This window comes from Prunus avium, chromosome 3 (assembly GCF_965620075.1).
Source record: "Prunus avium chromosome 3, drPruAviu1.hap1.1, whole genome shotgun sequence".
NCBI classification, from domain to species: Eukaryota; Viridiplantae; Streptophyta; class Magnoliopsida; order Rosales; family Rosaceae; genus Prunus; species Prunus avium.
The window spans coordinates 29,076,267-29,098,068 of NC_142286.1; the positions used below are offsets into that span (position 1 = coordinate 29,076,267).

Genomic DNA, 21,802 nt, shown 5'->3' on the forward strand with positions numbered 1-21,802 from the left:
CTTTATTGAAAATCCCTTAATAACGTTGAACTCTAGGCGCACATTTATCAGCCCAAGTTTTTAGATTATTTTCACAACAGCTGAAATTTGGGAAGATCACCTCCAATCTCTGGTTTAAGTTGTGAAGAGGACAAAAATGGCTAGAGCCTCAACTATATTAACCTACATTGTAAGAAAAATGGCATATTACAAACAACCTGAGTAGCATATAAAATTTACAAGGGAAAAAAAAATTAATGGCCAAGCATCTATTGGACGCTTCGGTGCTACAAGAAAAAAAAAGGCTATCTCCAGACTAGTTAATTTGAAGCCAAGTTTACTGCACATTGATCCTTTAGATGGTAATAGATTGCTGTCAAAATAATGTTGGCCAACCTCAGTACTGCACAGTGCAGAAGATGCAAATCCCATATGGATCATGGGATATATCCAATCAAAAAATGGAGCATGGGATCACAAATGGTCTGATTATGTAACCACAACTGTTGATTTGAGTAAAGCTAAACGGTTTTTGGTGAGAGTAATCTTCTCTTCTGTTTCTGCCGCCTTTTCTTGGACTCCACGGACAATATCCTCTGGAGCTTTCTCTACAAACTGCATGAGCAAAGACGATATCGTGAGAGGTACATGAGATATGTGCATGCCAAGGTACTATGAAAAAGAAAGAAAGGACTCAAGAGTACATGCATGCATCATAACAAGAAAGATCACAACTCAGTTTTAGTGTTTCTTTTTTCAACATTTGAAGCAAAAAATTTAACTAAGAAGCCAACTCCAACCTACTTTATTGATGTCTGCATTTTTCCATAAGTTACAGTTATCCTCTTAAGAGAACCATTGTATAGGTAGCTTTTCATATCTAGTTATTCCAAATACATCTTACCTAATGCTTTAGGTTATATTTAATTTTTGTTAATTTTTAACAAATTACCCCTATTATCAAATCTAAATCCAATCGTTTAGCTGAATGGATCCTTAGAGAATTAGACATGTAAAGTACTCCCCCCCTGCATACCAAACCCAAGTGCTTAAACATTAGTAAACAGAATTCATACCTTAGGAGAACTGAGCCGAGCTTTAAGTCCATCATATTCTGTCTGCATCTTGGAAAGTCTCTTAGATAGGCGTTGGATTTCGGCAGTAATGTCAATCATATCAGCAAGAGGGAGATATGCCTCTAGTCCTTCACCAGCTACAAGGTGGACTGATTGATCCGCATTCCCTGAAGTAAAATACATGAAATCCACCAAAATATATGGCTCAACATCAGATCATAGAAAAAGCCATTGATAAATGAAAATAAACACGAATATTTCTGTCCCTTGGCCAAATGGAAAATAATCCATAAAGAAATGTGCCTGGAGGAGAATCTGTAAAATGGATGTTTTGCAAATCTAGCCTGGAGAGAAGTGCTAAAACCTCCTTTTCTTTCTGCATCAAAATAGAATATTTAAGTTAGCTAGTGCTAATGATAATTATGTCCAAACCAAATAATTGTATAAATAGTTGAGTCAACCCAAGTTAAAATTGTTGGACATGGCCCTGCGACAGCAAGTATGCACGGAATATACAAGAAAAACATATATGAATTGAAATAATAAACTTATCAAAAGAAAAGACAGAACAACTAGTCATCTCGATTTCTTTTTCTCTAAACTAAGGGTTTTCCTGTAAAAATTGAAATCCGAGCTCATCCGCATGCCTTTCCTTTTGTTGCTGATGAGACTTCAGACGCACGAACTCTCCAAGATTATATGCAAAACTTAATGCTTAAAAATTAAAACCAAGCCCGACTCTTTTTGCTCTAGCAGGGCCATGCTTGGGCCAGCAAAACCTGGCCCATAGTAGTCTAGTGGGGGCATGGACAGCTTTATGATATGATTTCTGATGCTGGCATCAGTGAACTCAAACTAATCTGGCCCAGGACACACATCTCAAGAATGATTCAGTCTATGGCCCTACACTCACTGAAGGTTCGAACAATGATCCACCAATTCGTTACACCCTGAGTTTATTCATTTCGTTCTCACAAAAGTGCAAAATAATACAGGAACAAACTTGAAAAGCACCTCATCAGCTCTTACATTTTAATCTTATGCAAAATCATGGCTGGAGAAATGGATACGTACCACTATGTACTCAGTGACTTCTTCGTTAGCAACTATTGAGGCTGATATACGCTTTACAGGCTCAACAGAATATTCTGCTCGAGCATTCCGGATGGCTCTAGTCTAAGAAACACAAAGAAGCAAACTTGAGTGATTTAATTATCCACGTGACTGACTACAAGGAAAAGATACAAGAGATCTAAAAGTGCCAGCTAGACTTGGATGTGGAGCCAATAAAGGAGAAACAGGAAGAAAGATTTACTCACCAGAGCCTGTAAATTTTCAAACTTCTTAATTGAGTTGCTCTTCCTTGGAAGTGAAGTCAGTGGCCATGGAGATATTATAAGAGCTTCTTTTCGATATGGGAGTGCCTATATTAAATCAACCATTCATTTTATAATGGAAAATAGAGAAACATTATAGATAACAGTACAATGGAGGTGAAAACAGAGAAACCTAAATTGAAAGCATACACTTAAGAGTTAACTATCGTAGCAAAATGAAGCTAAAAGAGAATCTATCCACATGAATAAAAACAAAACCATGCCTAAATTTGTCTTGTGAACAGGCAATGTTAAAGACGTGATCCACTTTCCCCCTCTATTTAGCACAGAACACACCAATGTGGAGATAAGCATTCAAGGGACTTTCTTCGTAGCAATTAACAGCTATTTAAATTCCCATGAAATATTAAACAAGTGAAAACTTGCAACTTAGTGGGAACACCAGCCTTCCGATCATCTTAATTGGCTTAAATGTGAGGTCCAATGGATTATTTATCAACCATTTTCACGAAAAATTACCCAAAGAATGTCTGGACCAAGATATATTGCCGCACTGGCTCTGATTCAGAGAACCATAATTTATTTGAGACAGCAAATATGATAAATCTTCGAGCTCTAAGTCATTCAAATTCCTTCTAAATTGTAAAATCCCAAGAGAGATCCTAGAAGGAGAATGAGATATTATGGAAGAGATGACAACATAATGTTTCAAGGATATGTCATATAAGCTGAGAAATAAGATAGAAATGACAACTCTGCGAACCAAACATCTTCCGAAAACCTAAATCTATTCCAATTCGCAACAACCAGTTTTACTAAATGAGAAAAGGAAAAATAATCCTGAGAAATGAATTTCTGAGGACTTCAGAGACACCAAGAATCCTACATATTAGGTATATCATATATGATTATTCTCTTTACTATATTATTCTGCATGTAATTACGAATTCTTCCTAGGCAATTTTCCTTGTACGTAATCTTAAGGAGAAGAATAACCTAAGACAATTATCTCCATTCCTTCTCGGTAGAAATCTTTACATGGTTCAAGGAGAAATATATATTTTTTCCTTTAACAAATGAGCCTAAAGAAACCAATAAGGACCTTTTAGGTAGAGAAGTTGAGTTCCACACAAGTGTTGAATACAGTAAATCAATTTACCTGCCAGAGCTCCTCAGTCACAAATGGCATGAAGGGGTGTAGCAATTTAAGTATGTTTTCAAAAACATACAATAGAACTGCCTGTGTGACAGAAGCAACTGAATCACCACCGGAGTGGTAAAGACGAGCTTTACTGGCTTCAATATACCTACATAAGTGAAAGAAATTAACAGTTCGCAAACAGGAACATCAGTGCATTTGAGTTAGCAGAAGGTATTAAAAAAAAATTAAAAAAAAGGGGCTAAAATTCTTTTTTCCTTTCTTTGTCTAATAAGAATCACACTTCCAATGATAAAATAGAACAGTACACTACAGGGGACAAGTTGTCCACTAGTCTAGCTAGGCTATGCAAAATAGAGCTAGACCTCATAATATGTCATGACAGCAGACAACTACTCCAATCATAAAATATAGACTGATAGTTAAACTCTTAAGAACCGAAGCCCAAAGGGAACCTGAAAAATGAACTCATCCCACAAAAGACCCACCTCCACATCCCTTGCTGCCACAAATATTAAGAGTTTGAACTTCTTGAAACAAATATAAAGATCCAAACAAATCCCAGCAAATAGTTTCTCCCTTTTTGGATTTTTTAATATACGCTTTTGGTAAGAATATCCTGTAATTATCATCCTCATATCATACCAGACATAGAAACGTTATAAGTTGGCATACAAATTTAGGCCCAGCTGGTTAGCTGACCTAGTAGAGATTTTCTTGTCACAAAATCAACATGCCAGAAAAATTCCTAACCATAAAACCAATCTGCATTGTTGTCAGCCACAGTAACCAATAAAGGCAAACTTTCAGAAAAGACTCTGACCACAAACATAAATTGGGCCTTCTATGATTCAAAGTTTTCTTTGGGGAGGTTCAAAATCCTTTAAGACATATAAGAGATTGGATTACTCTTACATAAAGGAATATATAAAAACTGATCATGCCCAGTCAGGCAAGTTTTTATTTTGGACAAGATACCAAGACTTTATTAGAATAAAGTGAAACCCAACATCTTTGTCTAACAGGACAAGTGGTCCACAAGCAGAAACACAAGGTAGTCGTTCACCATATCCAATGAATGTTGTCAAAGTAGTATCCAACACAAAACCAGTTCACCTTATCCAATCAATATTGTATATTGTCATGCAACACTTAGAATTCCTGATATGGGATTCTATATTATCAACGAACCCCCTCACATGTGGTGGGAGATGTGGAGCACAAGCAGGCGTTGGACCTGACACACGGATTTTCCATGAATATCATGTTAAAGTTAGAGTATCCAACCAAGTATCCAACCTAAAACCAATTGGAATTGGGCGGATAGTCCCAAAACATTGTATATTATTCTCAATAAATGCCTTTGGCATTGTATTCCTACAGTTTTAATTTTCTATGTAGGAACATAACATAAAGCTTTTGATTATTTTCTGATGTAAAATATTTGAATAAAAATTGCAAACTTACCAATCAGCAAAATCACCCCAAAAAAATTCATATGTATCTCTTCCTACATCTCCAAAGAAAAATTTGTCATAGCTTGCGGTGACTGTGTCAATAAGCAAATGAAGTTTTGAGATCTGAAAAAGGAAGAAAAGTGAGTGATTACACAAAGAAGTAAAATCAACAGGCAATTCAAAAACTTAACATGACAATTATCTTACCACCCAACATTCTGGCAAAGGTAACTTGCCCAAGAGTTCCACTTCATCAAACTGAAAGAGCATGTCTTGATTTAAGAAGCAATACAAGTAATGATTATCATTCTATAATATTAGTGTAATGACGGTTAAAGTAGAATAAGATCAAAATTTCCAATATTTAATAGAGAAATACAAGATACAATGATGGGCCATGATCTGATATAGCACCAGGTAATTGCAATAATTTCCCATCTCATGGAACATGGAGAGATTGAGTGACTAAGACATGTGTACGGATAATCTATTTAGTTCCCATTCCATGAGACAACCAGCCAGCGTGCTATTGGCGTATTTAATACATTTTATAGAAAGATCCAGAGAGTTAGAAAAGTGGAAAGATATTATGACTTAAAGAAAGATTATGAGGACAGCAAGTGAGGTAACTTCTAAACAACTTGGAAGATAAGTAGTGTTCAGAAATCATTTCATGAATTTTTAATTATAAAATAGTTGCATCAAACACCAACAATACACTTCTACCCATTTGCTTTGGTAATTGAGAATTCGTAAATTCATTCAGACACATTCAGACATGATGTGCCACTGTTCAAATTATTAGCAGACAAGTTTGTAACACATATATGAGATTGGAGCTAACTTTAGAGATATCAGGTCAAGTTAAGTTCTTGTGAATCTTTAAAGAGGAAGTTATAACTTTACAGATACATATATGAGATTGGGGCTAATTTTGTGATACAAGAACCTTTCACCATAACAAGAAACTAATCACAGGTGGCGCATTTTCTGGTGAATCCTTAAAAAGAGAGTAAACATCCATTGCTAAGCAGGCAAAAGTATGCAATTTGAGTTTTCTGGTATGACTTGAGATTGAGTTCTGTTTTCATTTAGCCTCTCCCATCCATTCCTTAATCCATGTAGGAAACGATAAAAAGAAAGAAAAAAAAGTTTCACCGTGAAAAGCAAAGAATTGAGTATGACCTCAGCATATTCTAGTGCACCCACGAAGGCTGAAATTGTAATTTATCTCTTTCTAAGCAGGAGCAGTTTCAAGGAAATTGTTTTTAAGCTATAAGGGTCTAAGGAAAGCTTTTAGCTAATGCAAGAATACAGAAAGGAATACAAACAAGAATTGCTCATTAAGGCTGCAGTATTTCAAGCATTTGCTTTTTTCACTTTTGTTCAGTAAAACACAAGCAGGCACAGACATTCACAAATGAAGACATATGCCATCATTCTCTGTGGTTAATTGAAAAGTAATTCACAAGTAAAGGACTGATACATGCAGACATACCAATACCATCATTCACTAAAACCAAAAGTACAATTTTCCACAAGCAAAGCATTAGCGCATAATTTTCACGATAACAGTACAAATTGAGAGAACAAAACAAACCTTGTAAGAAAGTATATTTTCCCAAGCTGATGCATCATTTTGACTGGGTAAATTCTGCAATACAAACTTTCCAGCATTCCATAGTTTGTTAGTGAAGGCCTTATTTGATGTCAACCTCTCAGTGGATAAATTAAGGTCCTGAAAGAAAAGAATACTAAATCAGCCAGATAGGTAATTGGTACAAGCTAAGAACCATTAACATGCAAAAGTGGAAGACTGCATACATATATTTCTGGTCAGCAAGTGAAGTAAAATATATATATATATATATATATATATATATATATATATATATATATATATTTTAAAGCAACAATGTCTGTATAAGTGACATGCAGAATTGATGCATAAGTGAAGTCAGAACAAAACAAACCTGACCAGCAGTCCCTAGAGCAATTGTAAATCTTAAAGCATCTGTGCCATATTCCTTGATTGTATCTAAAGGATCTATGACATTCCCCAATGTTTTAGACATCTTTCGACCCTGAAATAATAATTACACAAATTGTTTAATACATCAGAATACCAAAATTAACATAAGAGTAGACTACAAATGCATTAGAGAATTAATGCTGTAAACAAGAAGGAACAAACAAGGTTGCAACAAAGAAATGTTTGACCATCCACATTCTTTTTTGCTGTCTACTATTTGTGTAACCAATTTACACGAATAGTATACAAATGTAAGTAACAAGTAAAACCAAGTACAAAAATAAAAGCTCAGACGACACTAAAACTAGTCATCCACATGGAAAGTAATCTCCACATATTAGCCTAAATATCAAACAAGCAATGCTTCAATCCTTAACAGTCTGATAAAGTCTTTCCATACATGAGCACCAGATCACCCAAGGAGAACAGCGCTCCAAATTAATTGAGTACTCTTTTAAACAAACTTCATGTAGACATGCCAAGACATTGCAAGAATAAATAAATAAAAATCCACAACTCCTATTCCATTAAAGAATGCAAGAAACAGTGGTTTATAGATTGGTCCACCACTTGCAAAACACCATTTTGCGTAAACACTCATTATTTAAGAATCAATCTTGCATGAATTGTGAAAACCAATTAGTGTCTTCTCAGAAATTTGGTTGGAGACAATCTGGAACATAGAAGAGTAAAAGAAAATCTGCAATCCAAAGGGGAATACCCAACATATCATAAAAATAATGTAACCAATAAATTAATGGCATTCAAATAATTAGGAACTTCTTCAACAAAGAATTTGGAGGATCCTCACAGTAGGGACGCAAGGGAGAGTATGGGAATAAATAATTCTACACTCAAGAAACAATGACTAGTTAAAATGACAAAATTAAATACAATATCAACATTGAAGTAGTAGTATTTATCATGCAATTTCTACTCACTTGTGAATCCCGGATGAGACCATGCAGATAAACATATTTAAATGGAACTGTCCCTGTAAACTCAATTCCCATCATGACCATCCTCGCAACCCAAAAGAATAGTATGTCATGCCTGTTCAAACATGCAAGCAACAATATCAACTTCCACAACTTTTCAAGTAAGCAAGTTTAATAGTACTAATAAAGTTAACAAACCTTCCAAACTTTTGCAATAACCTAACCATAATAAATCTACCACTGAAAATAAAAGGTGTTATTAAACTAATTATCAAATTACCAAAAAGAAAAGAAAAGAAAAGAAAAGGTGACATGGACACTATCTTATTACGAATAAAAATATAAATCATGACCCTGAAAACCAAACTTGCAGCACCCAAAAGCAGTTCCATTACCATATGGTTCCTCAAAAACAGATTTAACTCCTATTCTGCGCCGAAGAAGGCTAATTGTGGCGGTGTAAATTATTTCATTCATTATTTCATTGGTAATCAGAGAGAATATTTGCCAATTTTTTCCTAGGAGATGGATTAGCACGCCAAACTGCAATGCAAGGAAAAAACCCATTGCTCACACCCCAAGAATGCCAGAAAAAAATACTTTGCGGCAAACACTCCCATCTTGTTCAACCTCCACAACATCATATCAGTCCTCAATTCTCTCATTTAACAGCATAACAGCGTACAAATGGGAGAGACCTCATCATCCAGCCACCACATCATCGAGGGCAGAAGATGGTTAGACTTGGCAGGCAAAGGAAGGGCAGGTGAGAGAACTGTGGGAAAGCTAGTGTTAGACCAGCTGAGGAAGTAGCGGTCTAGAAGTTAGGTCCAGAAGGAGAGGTATTTGAAGGCTGAGAGGCAGACAAAGTGGGGTTCTGTAGAAGGCCTGATATACTGGAGTTGAGAGAGAGAGAGAGAGAGAGAGAGAGAGAGATACACTGGACTACTTATTTGACCAAATTATGATAGAGTTGCAGCAATAGATGAGAAAACAAGAAAAGATGGCAAGAAAATACTAGCAAGGGATGCACATACCCTGTTTCAAGCATTGTAGTAGGATAAAACCGCTTAAAATCCTCGATTGGCTCATCTGGCCACCCAAGAGTACTGAAAGGCCACAGTGCACTGTGAAAAGGAAAAGATTTATTTAGTCAAATTACATAGCATCTAAATAGGGCACGTTAAATCTCAAATCCTGGAAGTGCTGGCTGGAGTCCTCAAAGTTTAAGGTATATGATATAAACAGAAAATAGTAAAGTCCTTACCAAGGATGAAAATGTCAGTCTCCATGAAAATATTGGTAATTTGGATTTATGGAAATAAATGGAATTTGATTTCAAAGCAAGAAAATTTGTATGAAACATTAGGAAATGCTAAACCAATTAATAATGCATCGATTAAACATGTAAAATTCATGAGATACGATAAAATGGATGAAAATAGTGTGTGCCACTGCCATCAACACATACATGAACTTAAAACTTGAATTCTATTGCAGAGAAGCTTCTTAATTTCATTGAGCATGATGGAGCATAAGCATTCTATTGGGTAAATTTGAAATATTCAGTTGTTGTCTTTGCTAACAAGATCAGGTTGAACTTATAACTCCATTAGTCCTGACTTTCTCCTACCTCCGCTCACCACTTGGGCCAGCCCTAAAATCTAGTCCTAAAATCTTTTTATATTCTACATAGCACACAACATGATAATTTTTTCAGGACCTACTGAAAAATTCGACAGTTTTTATAATTGTAAAAGAATAAAGTGGGACCTTTCATAGTTTCTAGAAAATACATTTCAATAAGTGGCAATCTTGTGAACAACAGACCTTGAAAACCATGTGTCAAGAACATCCGGATCCTGATATATTTTTGTATCTCTTCCATACTTCTTTTGAGCTTTCCGAAGAGCTTCATCGTCACTCCTTGCAACAATATATTCTTCTTCACAGTCTTTACCCACAATGTACCAAACTGGTATTCGATGTCCCCACCACAGTTGTCTGCTTATGCACCAATCCTTAATATTTGATAGCCAGTGATTATAAATCTGTTATTTTAAAGAAGGCGCAGGTGTGAGTAAAACAATCTAGCAAATCTTTCTGGGTAAGCCACTACCAATTACAAGTTAATGGGGTTGAACACTCATTGCATTAATGCCATAAAGTACTCAATTCATGATGCAATACAAAGAATTAGAGGTGTAAAACAAACCAGCACATGGCACATCACATATATCTGTACTCGTGCTGGGAATTGAATATCAGACCCTTCGAGCATAGAACTAGTGACTTCCATCACATGCTTAATTGAACTATATGTTATTTAAGAAAACCCTATTTTTCAACTGAAGAGTACAAAATGTCAATTATGTCGCCCTTAAGTTCCTTAAGATTAATAATAAGATTTAAAAATTAAGGATAATTCAGTAAATTAACTCACTATTCATACTTAACTTCTCTCTCCCACTGACTAACTTTTCTCTTTCTACAGTAACAAATGAGGTCAAATACTGCATACCTTTTCAAATCTTTCAGGTATGATTTTCAAATCTCCTTTTTCAACAGCACGAAGGGCTTTCTCAGCTAAGGGCTCCATCGTTACAAACCACTGCTTGCTTACTAGTGGCTCTATAACCTGATATCCAAAAGAAGGAGAAAAGTATATATAATTAAGAACAAAATCTTCATAGAGAATTTATATTAATCTTTTCAGAATTTGGAAGTTGAAATACCAAACGTGAAAAACAATCAACTCACTTCTCCACCACGCTGAGATCTGGGAACTCGTAAAGTGTGTGGTTCTTTCTTTACAGCCAAACCAGTCTCCTCCAGATCTGCCCAAAGTTTCTTGCGGGCCTCAAACCGATCAAGTCCACTAACAGAATCATAGGTTTCATTACCAAATAAAAGATATAAGATTAAAAAATTTCGCCAGTGAATTCAAGTTCAACAATCTAAGAAAACTGAAACAGAATTTACCAGTACAGTCCGGCAACCTTGTTTAGAGTTGCATCCTTGTTCATGACATTAAGTATTGGAAGACCAAGCTTTCTTGCAAGATTGTAATCATTATGATCATGTCCAGGGCTTATCTTCAACACACCAGTGCCAAAGTCTTTATCAACATGCTGCCAGATGAAAAACAATTAATGTTCCACATATCAAGTTATTTACCTGGACTTGTATGAGAAGCAGGCAGTTAGCTAAAGGGTAATGATTCAACAAATAGCAAAGTACAATTATCAACAAAAACAAATATCTATCTTCCGGGGATGTTTTTGTTTTTGTTTTTTTTTTTCTGATTACAGATGATGGCTTATAAAAGAAGTAAAGCAATATAGTCCAGGACTCCAGGCCATTGGCCCAACGTCTGCAGTATAATTTAATATGGCGTAATTTGCATAAAATCCTGAATTCAGTTAGCATATCAGATAGAATTTTCCCAAGGGGAGATATGTCAATTTGAAGCACATAACATGGGGCAGAACACAGCAGACATTATGAAGGCCCTTCACACTCCAGTTCATGGGTGAGACAAAATTAGAGTACAGCAAGCTACAAACCCAAAACCTTCCCCGGAGCATAAAGCAAAAACATAGCAAGAGTAGAAATCAATCTTCATCTCCTTTAATGAAAACATTATTCCTTTTTACTTTTCATGCGCACAGGATTCTAATTAAAGACAAACTCACTGCTGCAAGGACATAACCACAAAAATTACTCGTGTTTCTTTTCCTTAGCAGGGAGAATATTGAAAGCTTATTCTGCCAAGTTGAACTTTACAGCAAGTGAAAAAACTGAAAATATTCAGTATCAAGGGGAAAAAAATTAATGTAAACCCTAAACCCTAAACCCTCATCACTACTTTTTTTGAGTTCTAACCTTGCACTCGTTTTCTATCATAATTATTAATTAATGCAAAGAAATGCACACAGATCCAGCCCCATTTAATGAGGCTTCCATTAATAAATTCACTCTTATATTAACTTTCTGCTTCTAAATGTCCCTAGACAATACTATTACAGCACAATATCTAGTCAAAGATCCCACATCAGGACTAATTGGCATCATACTAACGATAAAATAACAACATCAAATACAATGATGATATAGAAAAGTAGTCCAAGGTACTTTACCTTGTCAGAGATGATAGGGACATGACGGCCATATGTCAAAGGAACTATAGCCATTCTATTAATATATTTAGAATATCGATCATCCTGCATGACATTGTCAAACATTGGATATTACCAAGAATAAATCAAAATCAAAATAAAATATTTCATTCAGACTAACAGCTATGATAGCGATTGGAGTTCAGAAACATGCAAGTTACTGTCCTTTGGCTAAAAGGAAAAGAAAGAAAAACTATGAAATGGGATAAGGAGAACTCCATTATTTCAAAGCATGGAAAAAGAACATAGCCAAATATTATAGAGACCAACATTGTTCAAGGGAATAACAGCCAAAATGATCCATAAAGGAGGCCCTATTCTTCTTTTTCTCATTGGTGTATGTGGAACAAAGCAGCGAGTGAATCATCCAAACATATGTTCCAACATTGTCCTTTTGGGCCACATATTTGGAGTAGGTTGCGCTTGCTTTCAACATAGAGGGCTCATTTGGTGCCTAGGATTGGATAACTCACTAGATTTAAGGTGTGTTGAAGGAGGAAACTGTTTTGGAATTTATAACTATACTAAGCACTATTCATTAATGTAGCTCTTCGCAACAAAGCCTAGGTTTGGAATTTATATAAAAGATTAGGTAAATAGATGTTGATCCCAAAAATCAAAAGTGATGTCTGAAGTTGCGAACCTATCACCTGTCTAAATTGCTTAAGCATTACTTACCAGAAAAAATTGTCATCACCTGGTTGATCCATAACTAAACTCCTACAGGATACCAGGAAAAGAAATTTAACCCACCTCAGGATGCACAGCAATAGCTACATCACCAAATAAAGTCTCTGGGCGTGTTGTTGCTATTGTCAGATAGTCAGACCTGAGTACAGGAAGGTACCAATCAGAGTGCATAATATACCCTCTGAAAATTGTTAGAACATATCACTCATAGACACACACCACACATAGTCAGACCTAAGGGCTCCTAAAAATCTTCTAAAATCATGTAAAGAACAATCATTTTTTCGTTCTTTTATTAGTTGATTGTCAAATCACAAAATAAACTAGCAAGGTTTGATCTCTGAGAAGTCACAGTTATTGTGTCAATAAGTTTTCTTCTGTTGAGAGATAAAGTTGTTGAGAAGATTAACATTAGATCTGATTACCTTGTAAATTATAACACTAGCAATGATATGTGTACTGAATATTTTGAATCAGCATACAGTAATAGTACAAGAGAAAGCACTTGCTTCTAAATTCTAGTAGACTGAAAGATTAAGAACACATTTCATAAGGGGATCAGAAATGGTAAGCTGGGAATTACTTTGAGCCTCCAGCAACACGATACTTAATATAATAGAGAGTACCAGATTCTTCATGATATTCTACTTCCTGATCAAATATATCAAAGAACCACGTCAAATATTGCATTTTAAAGCATAAGCTATCAAGATTAAAAAGTAACATCTACATGAAACCAGAAGTAACTTACCAAGTCAGAAACGGCAGTTTGTAGACTAGGAGACCAGTTCACCATGTAAGACCCTTGAGGGAAAAAATATGCATCAGTTTTACTTGGCTGCTAGTCACACTTGCTGGTCAATGATAAAGCTACAGGTGACTCTCCACAATCAACTCAAAACATAGAGGGAAAATTTCAGGAAAAAAACAAAAAGTATAAAAATAAGCTGAACATCACTTCAACTGTTATTACTAGAAATGCTTGATTCTGTCACCGTAGCAACATAACTGTTGTAGACAGAAGAAAGCTAGTTCTTTACATCTTTACTTTTGCTCTTGTTCATAAGAGAAGAACCGTCAAGTTGTTCATAAGTTCATAACTGTAGACTTCAACATACAATATTTGAACAGAAATTCTGACTTACCAGTTTCGTCTCGGATTAATATGTAAAAATCCTCAATTAATGCAATCCTCTCAAATTTTCGTAAACACAAAAACCTATGCAACACTATGCTAGTAGTATATTTGCAGTACAAAGATGTCACCATATATTTCCTGAAATGGTCACCCCACATAGAATTAAAGAAAAAGGATCATTTAACAGCAAAACTCAACTAAATATACTGCAGCTTATGGTAGACAACCAGGCATCCCCCACACGTTATGATAACTTAAAGCGAAGGACTTCAAATAATAACAATAGTTGTCACAAACTAAAGTGCATAATAACAAAAACTATTTACTAGGGGATTCAGTAGCAAAACAAACCCACCTACTGAACTCCATTAAAAAAGGACCAGGCCACAACAAACCTCTTCAGGAGCTAGGATTATGGAACAACTTTAAGAGGAACTCGGGGCTATACCTTGATAGATTAAGCCTTTCTCATGAAGTCTGACAAAGGCCTCAATGACAGCTCCTGCAAGGAGTAAAAGGATATGAGCCTTGACCAAATAAGCCTTTTCTTTTCATATAAAGTTTCAATCTTTTCGGAGAAAATAATAAAAATGAGAATACAAATATTTACTAGCTTATTACAACATTAGCGACCTTTAAAGCTTAACTACCCCTTTACTTAGTCTTTAGCAAGGTTTTGAAAAGCGTTTTTGAGGTGTGCCTTGTGGCAGTGCATTAAGGTGAGGCACCGGCAAGGGGTAGAGTGGTTTAGCAGATTGCACAGAAGGTGTATGTGTCCAGCGCAAGGCAGTGCAAGGTGTACAGCTTTGCAACTGAAGTGACGCCATGGCAGCTGAAGAATACCTCCCGAAAAAGATGAATCCTGTGTGCCCTAACTTTTGCTTTCAAGACAAACGAGGGCATCTGTTCAAGTTGTCTTTTTTCCCCTTTAAACAAAACTCACCATTCACTAAAGGCTCATAGATTTTAAAGAACACTGTAGTTTAAGTTCATGAAGACCTATATTTCTCACTTTCCATCTCTTTGGCTCTACAATAACTCAGCTTCTAATACTTCTTATACAATTTTATAATTTCCATATTATTTTAAAAAAGTATACATAATTCATATTCAAAAGGCTTAAGCCTTGCCTTTTAAAACATTGGTCCCTATGAACAAACAAACGTTTGCATACTTCCCTAGATAATTCATTAATTACCTTATCCCGTAGTTACTAATCATAGGAACTAGACTTTTCTGACTCTTTGACTCATTCTGAAACACTTCCCTAGGCATCATTAAATCTTTTGTTCTGCATGACATACACCCCACCCCGATGACAATGTTGTAAACTATCTCATACATACTTTGTTGATTGACAAGAGTTCAACCAGATAGAAAAATGCCTTACGACTTAGCTGTTCATCAAGGGTGAAATGCTCTCTGTTCCAATCACAAGATGCGCCAAGTCTTTTGATCTGATTTGTAATGGTTCCACCGTACCTGATATAATAAATAAATAATCTGTTAAGAAATAACAAGTATAATTGGAAATAACAATTTTCAGTTAAACATAAATAAATGCAGTTCACCTTTTTTCTGGAAATTATATGTAGTATAGATTAGTAAATTGCAAATCTACTCTTATATGGTTCTGTAAATGTTTGAATATATGAGAGAGGATTCAGAACAATAGAATCATAACTGCTACAAGATTTTGATTCAAGTTAATTCTTCAAATATACACATGCCTTTGGCATGAATGACTGATTTAAGGTACTTTTCGGTAAAATCTTTAACTGTGAATAATCTTCAGAAGCAGAATATCATGATCATGGTCATTGATTCACGCTGCATGTATAAATAGTAAGAGTAAGGTGATCATTCTTTTTCTACATTGCTTGATTGCAAGGGAGGTATTTTGAAGAGAAACGGCAATTTATTAATGTAGAAAAGCTAATCACAAAGAGTGGATGAGGAATCCACAATCTGAAGAGAGAAGAGAAAACCACTGAAGCTACACCACCCTAAAAAAGGCTAGAACAAACCTCTTAAGTATACTTATCTTAAGACAGCTCTCATATCTCTCAAGATAATAGGATAATGGTAATCCTTAAAATGTTCGGTGACAGATGCCCAAACAGAAGCCCAAAATTTTACTCTATTCCAGAGTTCTTCATAAGTCACTCCATTTTTTGCCCAACCTAATGTTAACTTGTGAAATGAGACTTCCATACAATCCTAGCTTGCTTTTAGCATTTTTCATGAAGTGCCCACTCTCCAAAAAGTCATCTCTAAAATAAAGAAATAACTAGATATTTAGAAGAGATGATGCATAAAACCGCAAGAGAAAACTAATAAGTTCAGGAGATGTGCCATAGACGAAAGTATCTATTTATTAGTGATTCAGTGTACTAGGGCCATCTCGAAAACGTCCAGGTCGAAATATGGTTTTCAACCAAAATTGCTTTATAAAGGGCATAACAACCGGTACAAAGAATTCAATGTGTTGCAACAAGGAAACAACAATTTTTCTTTCATGATGTAAAAAATATGAGCATGCACAAGTTAACGACAATACAGAACTCATAATCAAAGGTAGAAAGGATAAACAATGTAAGATAGATAAGCATATATACTTCTCTTTCCACTCCCAAACTCGATTCACAAACTCATCTCGACCCAATTCAACCCTTTTAATTCCTTCAGATGCAAGCATTTTTTCTACAACCAGCTGGTAGGAAAAGAGTAATAGTAGTATGAGCCAAAAAAAAATATCAAACTAAGATAAGCAAGTTACAATTTTAGTACCAAGTCATACCAAAAGTACAAAGTAAGACAAAATCAAAGCCAATGAACAAATATAGAATCAGAAATTGACATACAAAGTTATCATTAAGAAGATCAAATCCCAATCATAAACTCAAAAAAAAAAAAAAAGGAATCAGATCAAAGCCGTTTCAACTCTTCAAGAATTATAAAGGAAGTTGTAATAATGAAAGCAGTTGTAGATCACTGAAAATTGGAAATGAAGATGGTGCGAGGCATAGCAATAAAAATGTGAAATCAGTGGAAACACTTATCTGGAAACATCGGCTTATGGTACAGAGACAAACCTGAGTTGCTATACCAGCATGATCAGTCCCAGGAAGCCAAAGTGTGGGTCTTCCCTTCATACGATGGTATCTAACCATAATGTCCTACAGCAGTAATTAATGGAAAATGAATACAAGACATAAGCAGCAGTTGAGTTACAGTTTAGGTCTGGGTTCATCCACATGATAAAATACCAATTCATAAGAACACCTTTCACAACCTCAAGAGTCACAAACATCGCGTGTCCCATGTGCAAGGAACCAGTAACATTTGGAGGCGGCATTGAAATCACAAAAGGATCACTTCCTCGGTCAAGGTTTGGCCTAAAATACCCTTGAGACTCCCACCTAACAATCACATGAGTTCATAAATAATATGCAATGATTTTACATAACAAATAGATAGTAAGCACTACTTGATCAAATCTGCAAACTGGCATGTGAAAATGCAGGCAAAACAAGAATTAAGAACACGTGCATGAAGCAATACAATTTCTTTTTAAAGAATGACAAACACTACATTTAATAGGTGCAGATGCAAATACCATTTTGTATAGGCCAATGCAGCATGAAAGTGAAATTTTTATCACCGAGGGACTTAATCTTTAGTTCTAGTGTGGAACAATAATCTAAACCAATTCTAACTAGGAACATACTAAAAGGTAATTAAGAAAAATTGGGCCACAAGAGACCCATATACTCTGGACACATAGGGTTTGTGGATTTTCATAGGAACCAAAATTCAATAATAAGCTCTAATCATGATTACACTGCCAGAGAGATTTGTACACACTGATACGGCATCAATAAGGGGCGTGTGGAGTTAAAAGTGTAGATTGGAAAACTAGCCATTTGTTTTATACACTGAAGTACACAAAAGAAAAAACAATCAAAAGAATTGACATAAACTTTGAACCTTCATAAGTCTCAGGACCAGCCCTGCATAATGCACTTCAAAGCATCACTAGAAAACTTGAAAACTAACCACTGAAAGTGCAGACGAGAGACCTTGTTTTTAGGGGATACTTCTTTTTCTTTAAGCCTTGGTTTAGGGAAGCTTCAATATGGAAATAGTTTGAAAAAGATGTCTGGTGCACTGCACTAGTATCACCTCAAGAAAGATTGGTAATGTGATCACTTCAAGAAAGATGACAAATGTGGACTCCAACCCAAATATTATCCCGGAAACAAACACTCCAGTTCAACAAATGGGAAAACTCATCTCTGATCCCACCAACAAAAAACTTCAGTTTCAAATTTTTAGATCATTTTTCACATGAATGGAATTTACGAAATAAGGAGTACAATACCATAGTATTCTTCCAGAATAATTTTATTGGATTAGAGGAAGTCAAAGACCAAAAGATATTTTGAAATATTATCTAAATTCTCAGGGGGGCTGATATATTTTTTGTTTTTAGGATAAGAAACAAAATAAGGTTATTAATACGAACAAAGAAGCAATACAACAGCAGAGAAGCAGCAGTCCGTCAAACATACAACAAGCCTCTACAATCAAAATTTACAGTAGAACGATAGCATTGTATCAGACAACATAATAATGATTAAGGGCTCTGTCCAGAATAATGTACCAATTGTATATCCCTTCTTCTGAGGTAAAATCAAAGGTCTTTGCAATCTCTGGAGAAGTGAAAACACCATTCTCGGAGGCGGCAACTGAAACATAACAAGAAATGATAAATGCATTCACCGCCTTCATCACAATGTGACCTAACTGCGACTAGAATGGTTTTGAAAAATTGGAAGTGAAATAAAACAGACAGTTTTATAAACCCAACTAGAATGAAAAAACTTTAATTAATTCAAATATGTTAATGTTCACTTATTTGATTTATTAAGTTCAATTCTCAATACTTCCAATTGATACATGAAAGCGAAGCTATTTCTGAGTTTTCTCAGCAACCAAACAAAGACTTGGAAGAATGAGAAGAGAATAATCACCTGCGAAGAGCCTAGGCCTAAGACGATTGAAATGCCAGTAGGAGAGACTACTGCGACGACGTTTGGATAAGAGAAAAGAATGGAGCCTGTGAGCGGAGCACGATGACCAGAGAGAGTGGCCAGGGAAGGTCGTTTGGAGAATCATCGTTTTGATAGAAACTCTTTTGAGGTCGAAAATTCCAGTGAGTGAATGATGATAAGCATAAACCCTGCTAGGACTTTAGCGAAGTAGAAGAAGAAGAAGGGTATTATTAGTGGCAGAGAAACACCAGAGCTAGCGGATTACGAATAGTCTCATTTCGGATGTGGTCCTTGGTGATTTTTATAAAAAAAGCCAAATTACAATACTCCCGGTAGCTATTCCACCGTTGCCTCCAGTCCGGGCAGGACAGGGCCCAAGCCCTCATTTGACGTTCCAGCGGACTTCTACAGCCCTGGCAGCTTGTGGGTCTCAGTAAATCAGGCCAGCCCAAAGGCAATACTAGCCTGGGCTGTTGACTGGGTTTGCTGATGTCAGTAAAGAAAAAAAAATTAAATTTTTTTTATAAAAAATCTGAAAAAATACTAAAAATTTAAGAATTTTTTTAATAAATACTTAGTCATATTCTTCACTTCCCACACCAAAACTCTATACAAATTCATCTCCTCACATCTCATATGAATAGTGGTTGCCATTGCAATGGATGTAAACACCACAAGCCTTTTGCAAGGGCTATCACTATTCACATGAATAGTAACAGCCCTTGCCTCCCCTTACCCTTTGCCACGGCAAATGAGTGGAAGTGCTCTTAGGTGACATATTATATAAAAACTCATATAGAGCCTATTTGGAGAGAAAAAACCCAAAATTAGCCACTTGTTATTTTCTAATTGGTTTTTAGTGTGTTAAAATTTATAAGAACTAATTAGAAAATAACAAGTGGCTAGTTTTGAGTTTTTCACTCAAAATTGGCTCGATAAGGGCTTTTATATATTATGTCATGGTAAAATAGATTTATTAGTGAAATCCACTCTTTTTTCCCCCTAATAGTTTCATTCCGTTTTCTGTTTGTGTACCCATCTTCTCATTTCAAAAGGTCAATTTTGAATTTTATTTTTTTTGCTTAATCTTGGGTGAGTTAATATTATAAACAATATTTTAGACAAAATCAATTATATATATACATTGAAAAGAATATATGACTCCTACATGCTAATATGCAGTCGCCACTGGATTCGCACAATTATGAATGAGGATAAAGATGTTATATATCATGGATCCTCTTGGATCTTTTTTTTGTGATCAAGATTGGAAAAGTGATGTCATGAAGTAAGTTGTTCTATCCTAATATGTTTAACACGTTATTTTTAATTTTCAATGAATGATTTGATAACCTATCTATGTGTTGTTTGGAGTGTTCAAGTGGGATTAAATCATATAATAATAAAATTGGTAGACAAAGAAATAGAGTACCGCAGTAGAAAGTGCTACAAATACTCTTATGTCATATCTATGCTCATATTTAATTATCAAAGGATTATTGTATTACCTATCTATGCAATCTTATAATTTTCATGTTTGTAAGGCACTCCGAGACAAGAAGGAGGTGTTGAATATGGGTATTATGTCATGTGATACATGAGGGACATCATTGAAGATACGACCCCTTCATTCCGCACTAAGGTACTGTTTTTATTTGTTACATTATAAATATTAGTATGCTTTTAGAAATCTGCTGATGTGAATTTTTGATGTGGCAATTAGTATAAATTGTTGTTACGTTGGCAAATTTCTTAGGAGTTTGGTTCAATGTTGTGTTCTCATTTGGTTGTTAAATATGTTGTTACTTCTTTTCTCTTGAATTACTCTTGTGTTCTCATTTGGTTGTAAGGAATGAATAATAAGTGTTTGTTGGTTGTTTGGTGCTTTTAATTTTTATGTATTTCTTTGCTCATTTGGTTGTGAGCTATTCTAATAAGTGTTTGTTGTCTCTTTTAAATTTTGATGGGTTGTTTTGGTGTGCAAAGTTTGATGCTAGCTTTCTGTAAATTTCAGTATGCAACAAATAAGAAATCATATTACACCCAGGAACAAATCGATGTGGTGCGAAATAAATGGGGAGAGTTTATGCTAAACCAAATGGATTGATCAAGTGTTGTTGGACCTCAAAATATACTCGTCTATGCTGAGCTTATCAATGTTGGTGTTCTAGCCTATATGCTCTTTCTTTTCCAGCTTTTAATGTGCGGCAATTTCCTTATTTCTATCATGTAGTTATTACTACAAATGAAGTATTATGTAATGCTTTATTTTGAAATACGATGACTTATTTTTATTTTTATTTAGGATTCCAAGAGATTACTTGCAGGGGAACAAAAATATGCATTTGGTACATTGCTTGATTTAATTTGTCTATAATTCTTAAAATTGATGCCTTAAAAGTTTATGCTAGTTTGGACAAATGAATACGTATAATTCTTAAAACTGATGCTTTCAAAATGTGAGACATCAAAAACCTAGATTCAACTTAAGTGTATTACACATATGGCATCACCATTAGTAAAGTGGGGGAAATATATAATTAGTGAAGTAAATCTTGTTAAAAGGCATCGAAAATATGTATAAAACGATGCCCTTAACAATTAGACACTACAATGGACCAAAAGAACTAATGCGAAATATCATAAAGACATCGGATAATATAAGACAAAGGAAGTGGTTCTTCTACAAAGGCATCACAACAATAAAGACACCACTGCTTATGATATGAATAAATGTGGGAGCAAATTTTACTCCATAAGC

General features: G+C 35.2%; 1 protein-coding gene across 3 annotated transcripts; it reads right to left on the reverse strand.

Moving 5' to 3' along the window:
- Positions 1 to 119: 119 nt before the first annotated feature.
- Positions 120 to 19,322, reverse strand: EMB2247 (protein EMBRYO DEFECTIVE 2247). 3 transcript variants are annotated; one of them, XM_021956303.2, is made up of 27 exons: positions 19,021 to 19,322; positions 18,651 to 18,735; positions 17,280 to 17,406; positions 17,080 to 17,163; positions 16,603 to 16,697; positions 15,375 to 15,466; positions 14,433 to 14,486; positions 13,598 to 13,650; positions 13,430 to 13,497; positions 12,910 to 12,985; positions 12,118 to 12,201; positions 10,961 to 11,109; positions 10,739 to 10,856; positions 10,500 to 10,616; positions 9,809 to 10,029; positions 9,016 to 9,105; positions 7,982 to 8,093; positions 6,982 to 7,092; positions 6,609 to 6,746; positions 5,216 to 5,266; positions 5,019 to 5,131; positions 3,552 to 3,699; positions 2,375 to 2,479; positions 2,130 to 2,231; positions 1,359 to 1,431; positions 1,056 to 1,222; positions 120 to 594 (listed from the first exon to the last, which is right to left on the reverse strand). In XM_021956303.2, the coding sequence occupies exons 1-27, from the start codon at positions 19,163 to 19,165 to the stop codon at positions 469 to 471; spliced, it is 2,904 nt and encodes a 967-aa protein (XP_021811995.2). In that variant the 5' UTR covers positions 19,166 to 19,322; the 3' UTR covers positions 120 to 468. The 3 variants fall into 3 exon arrangements, with proteins under 3 accessions (XP_021811995.2, XP_021811997.2, XP_021811996.2); XM_021956305.2 differs by lacking the exons at positions 18,651 to 18,735; positions 19,021 to 19,322 and having other exon boundaries at positions 17,270 to 17,403; XM_021956304.2 differs by lacking the exons at positions 18,651 to 18,735; positions 19,021 to 19,322 and having other exon boundaries at positions 17,254 to 17,393.
- Between the last annotated feature and the right edge of the window lie 2,480 nt (positions 19,323 to 21,802).

Bases quoted from the DNA above. Each gene is read 5' to 3' on its own strand.
- EMB2247 (XM_021956303.2), bottom strand. From the start codon at position 19,165: ATGATTCTCCAAACGACCTTCCCTGGCCACTCTCTCTGGTCATCGTGC. The intron at 17,164-17,279 runs GTTGTGAAAGGT...TTACTGCTGTAG, and splicing joins CGATGTTTGTGACTCTTGAG to GACATTATGGTTAGATACCA. The intron at 5,132-5,215 runs GTAAGATAATTG...TTCCTTTTTCAG, and splicing joins CTTTGCCAGAATGTTGGGTG to ATCTCAAAACTTCATTTGCT.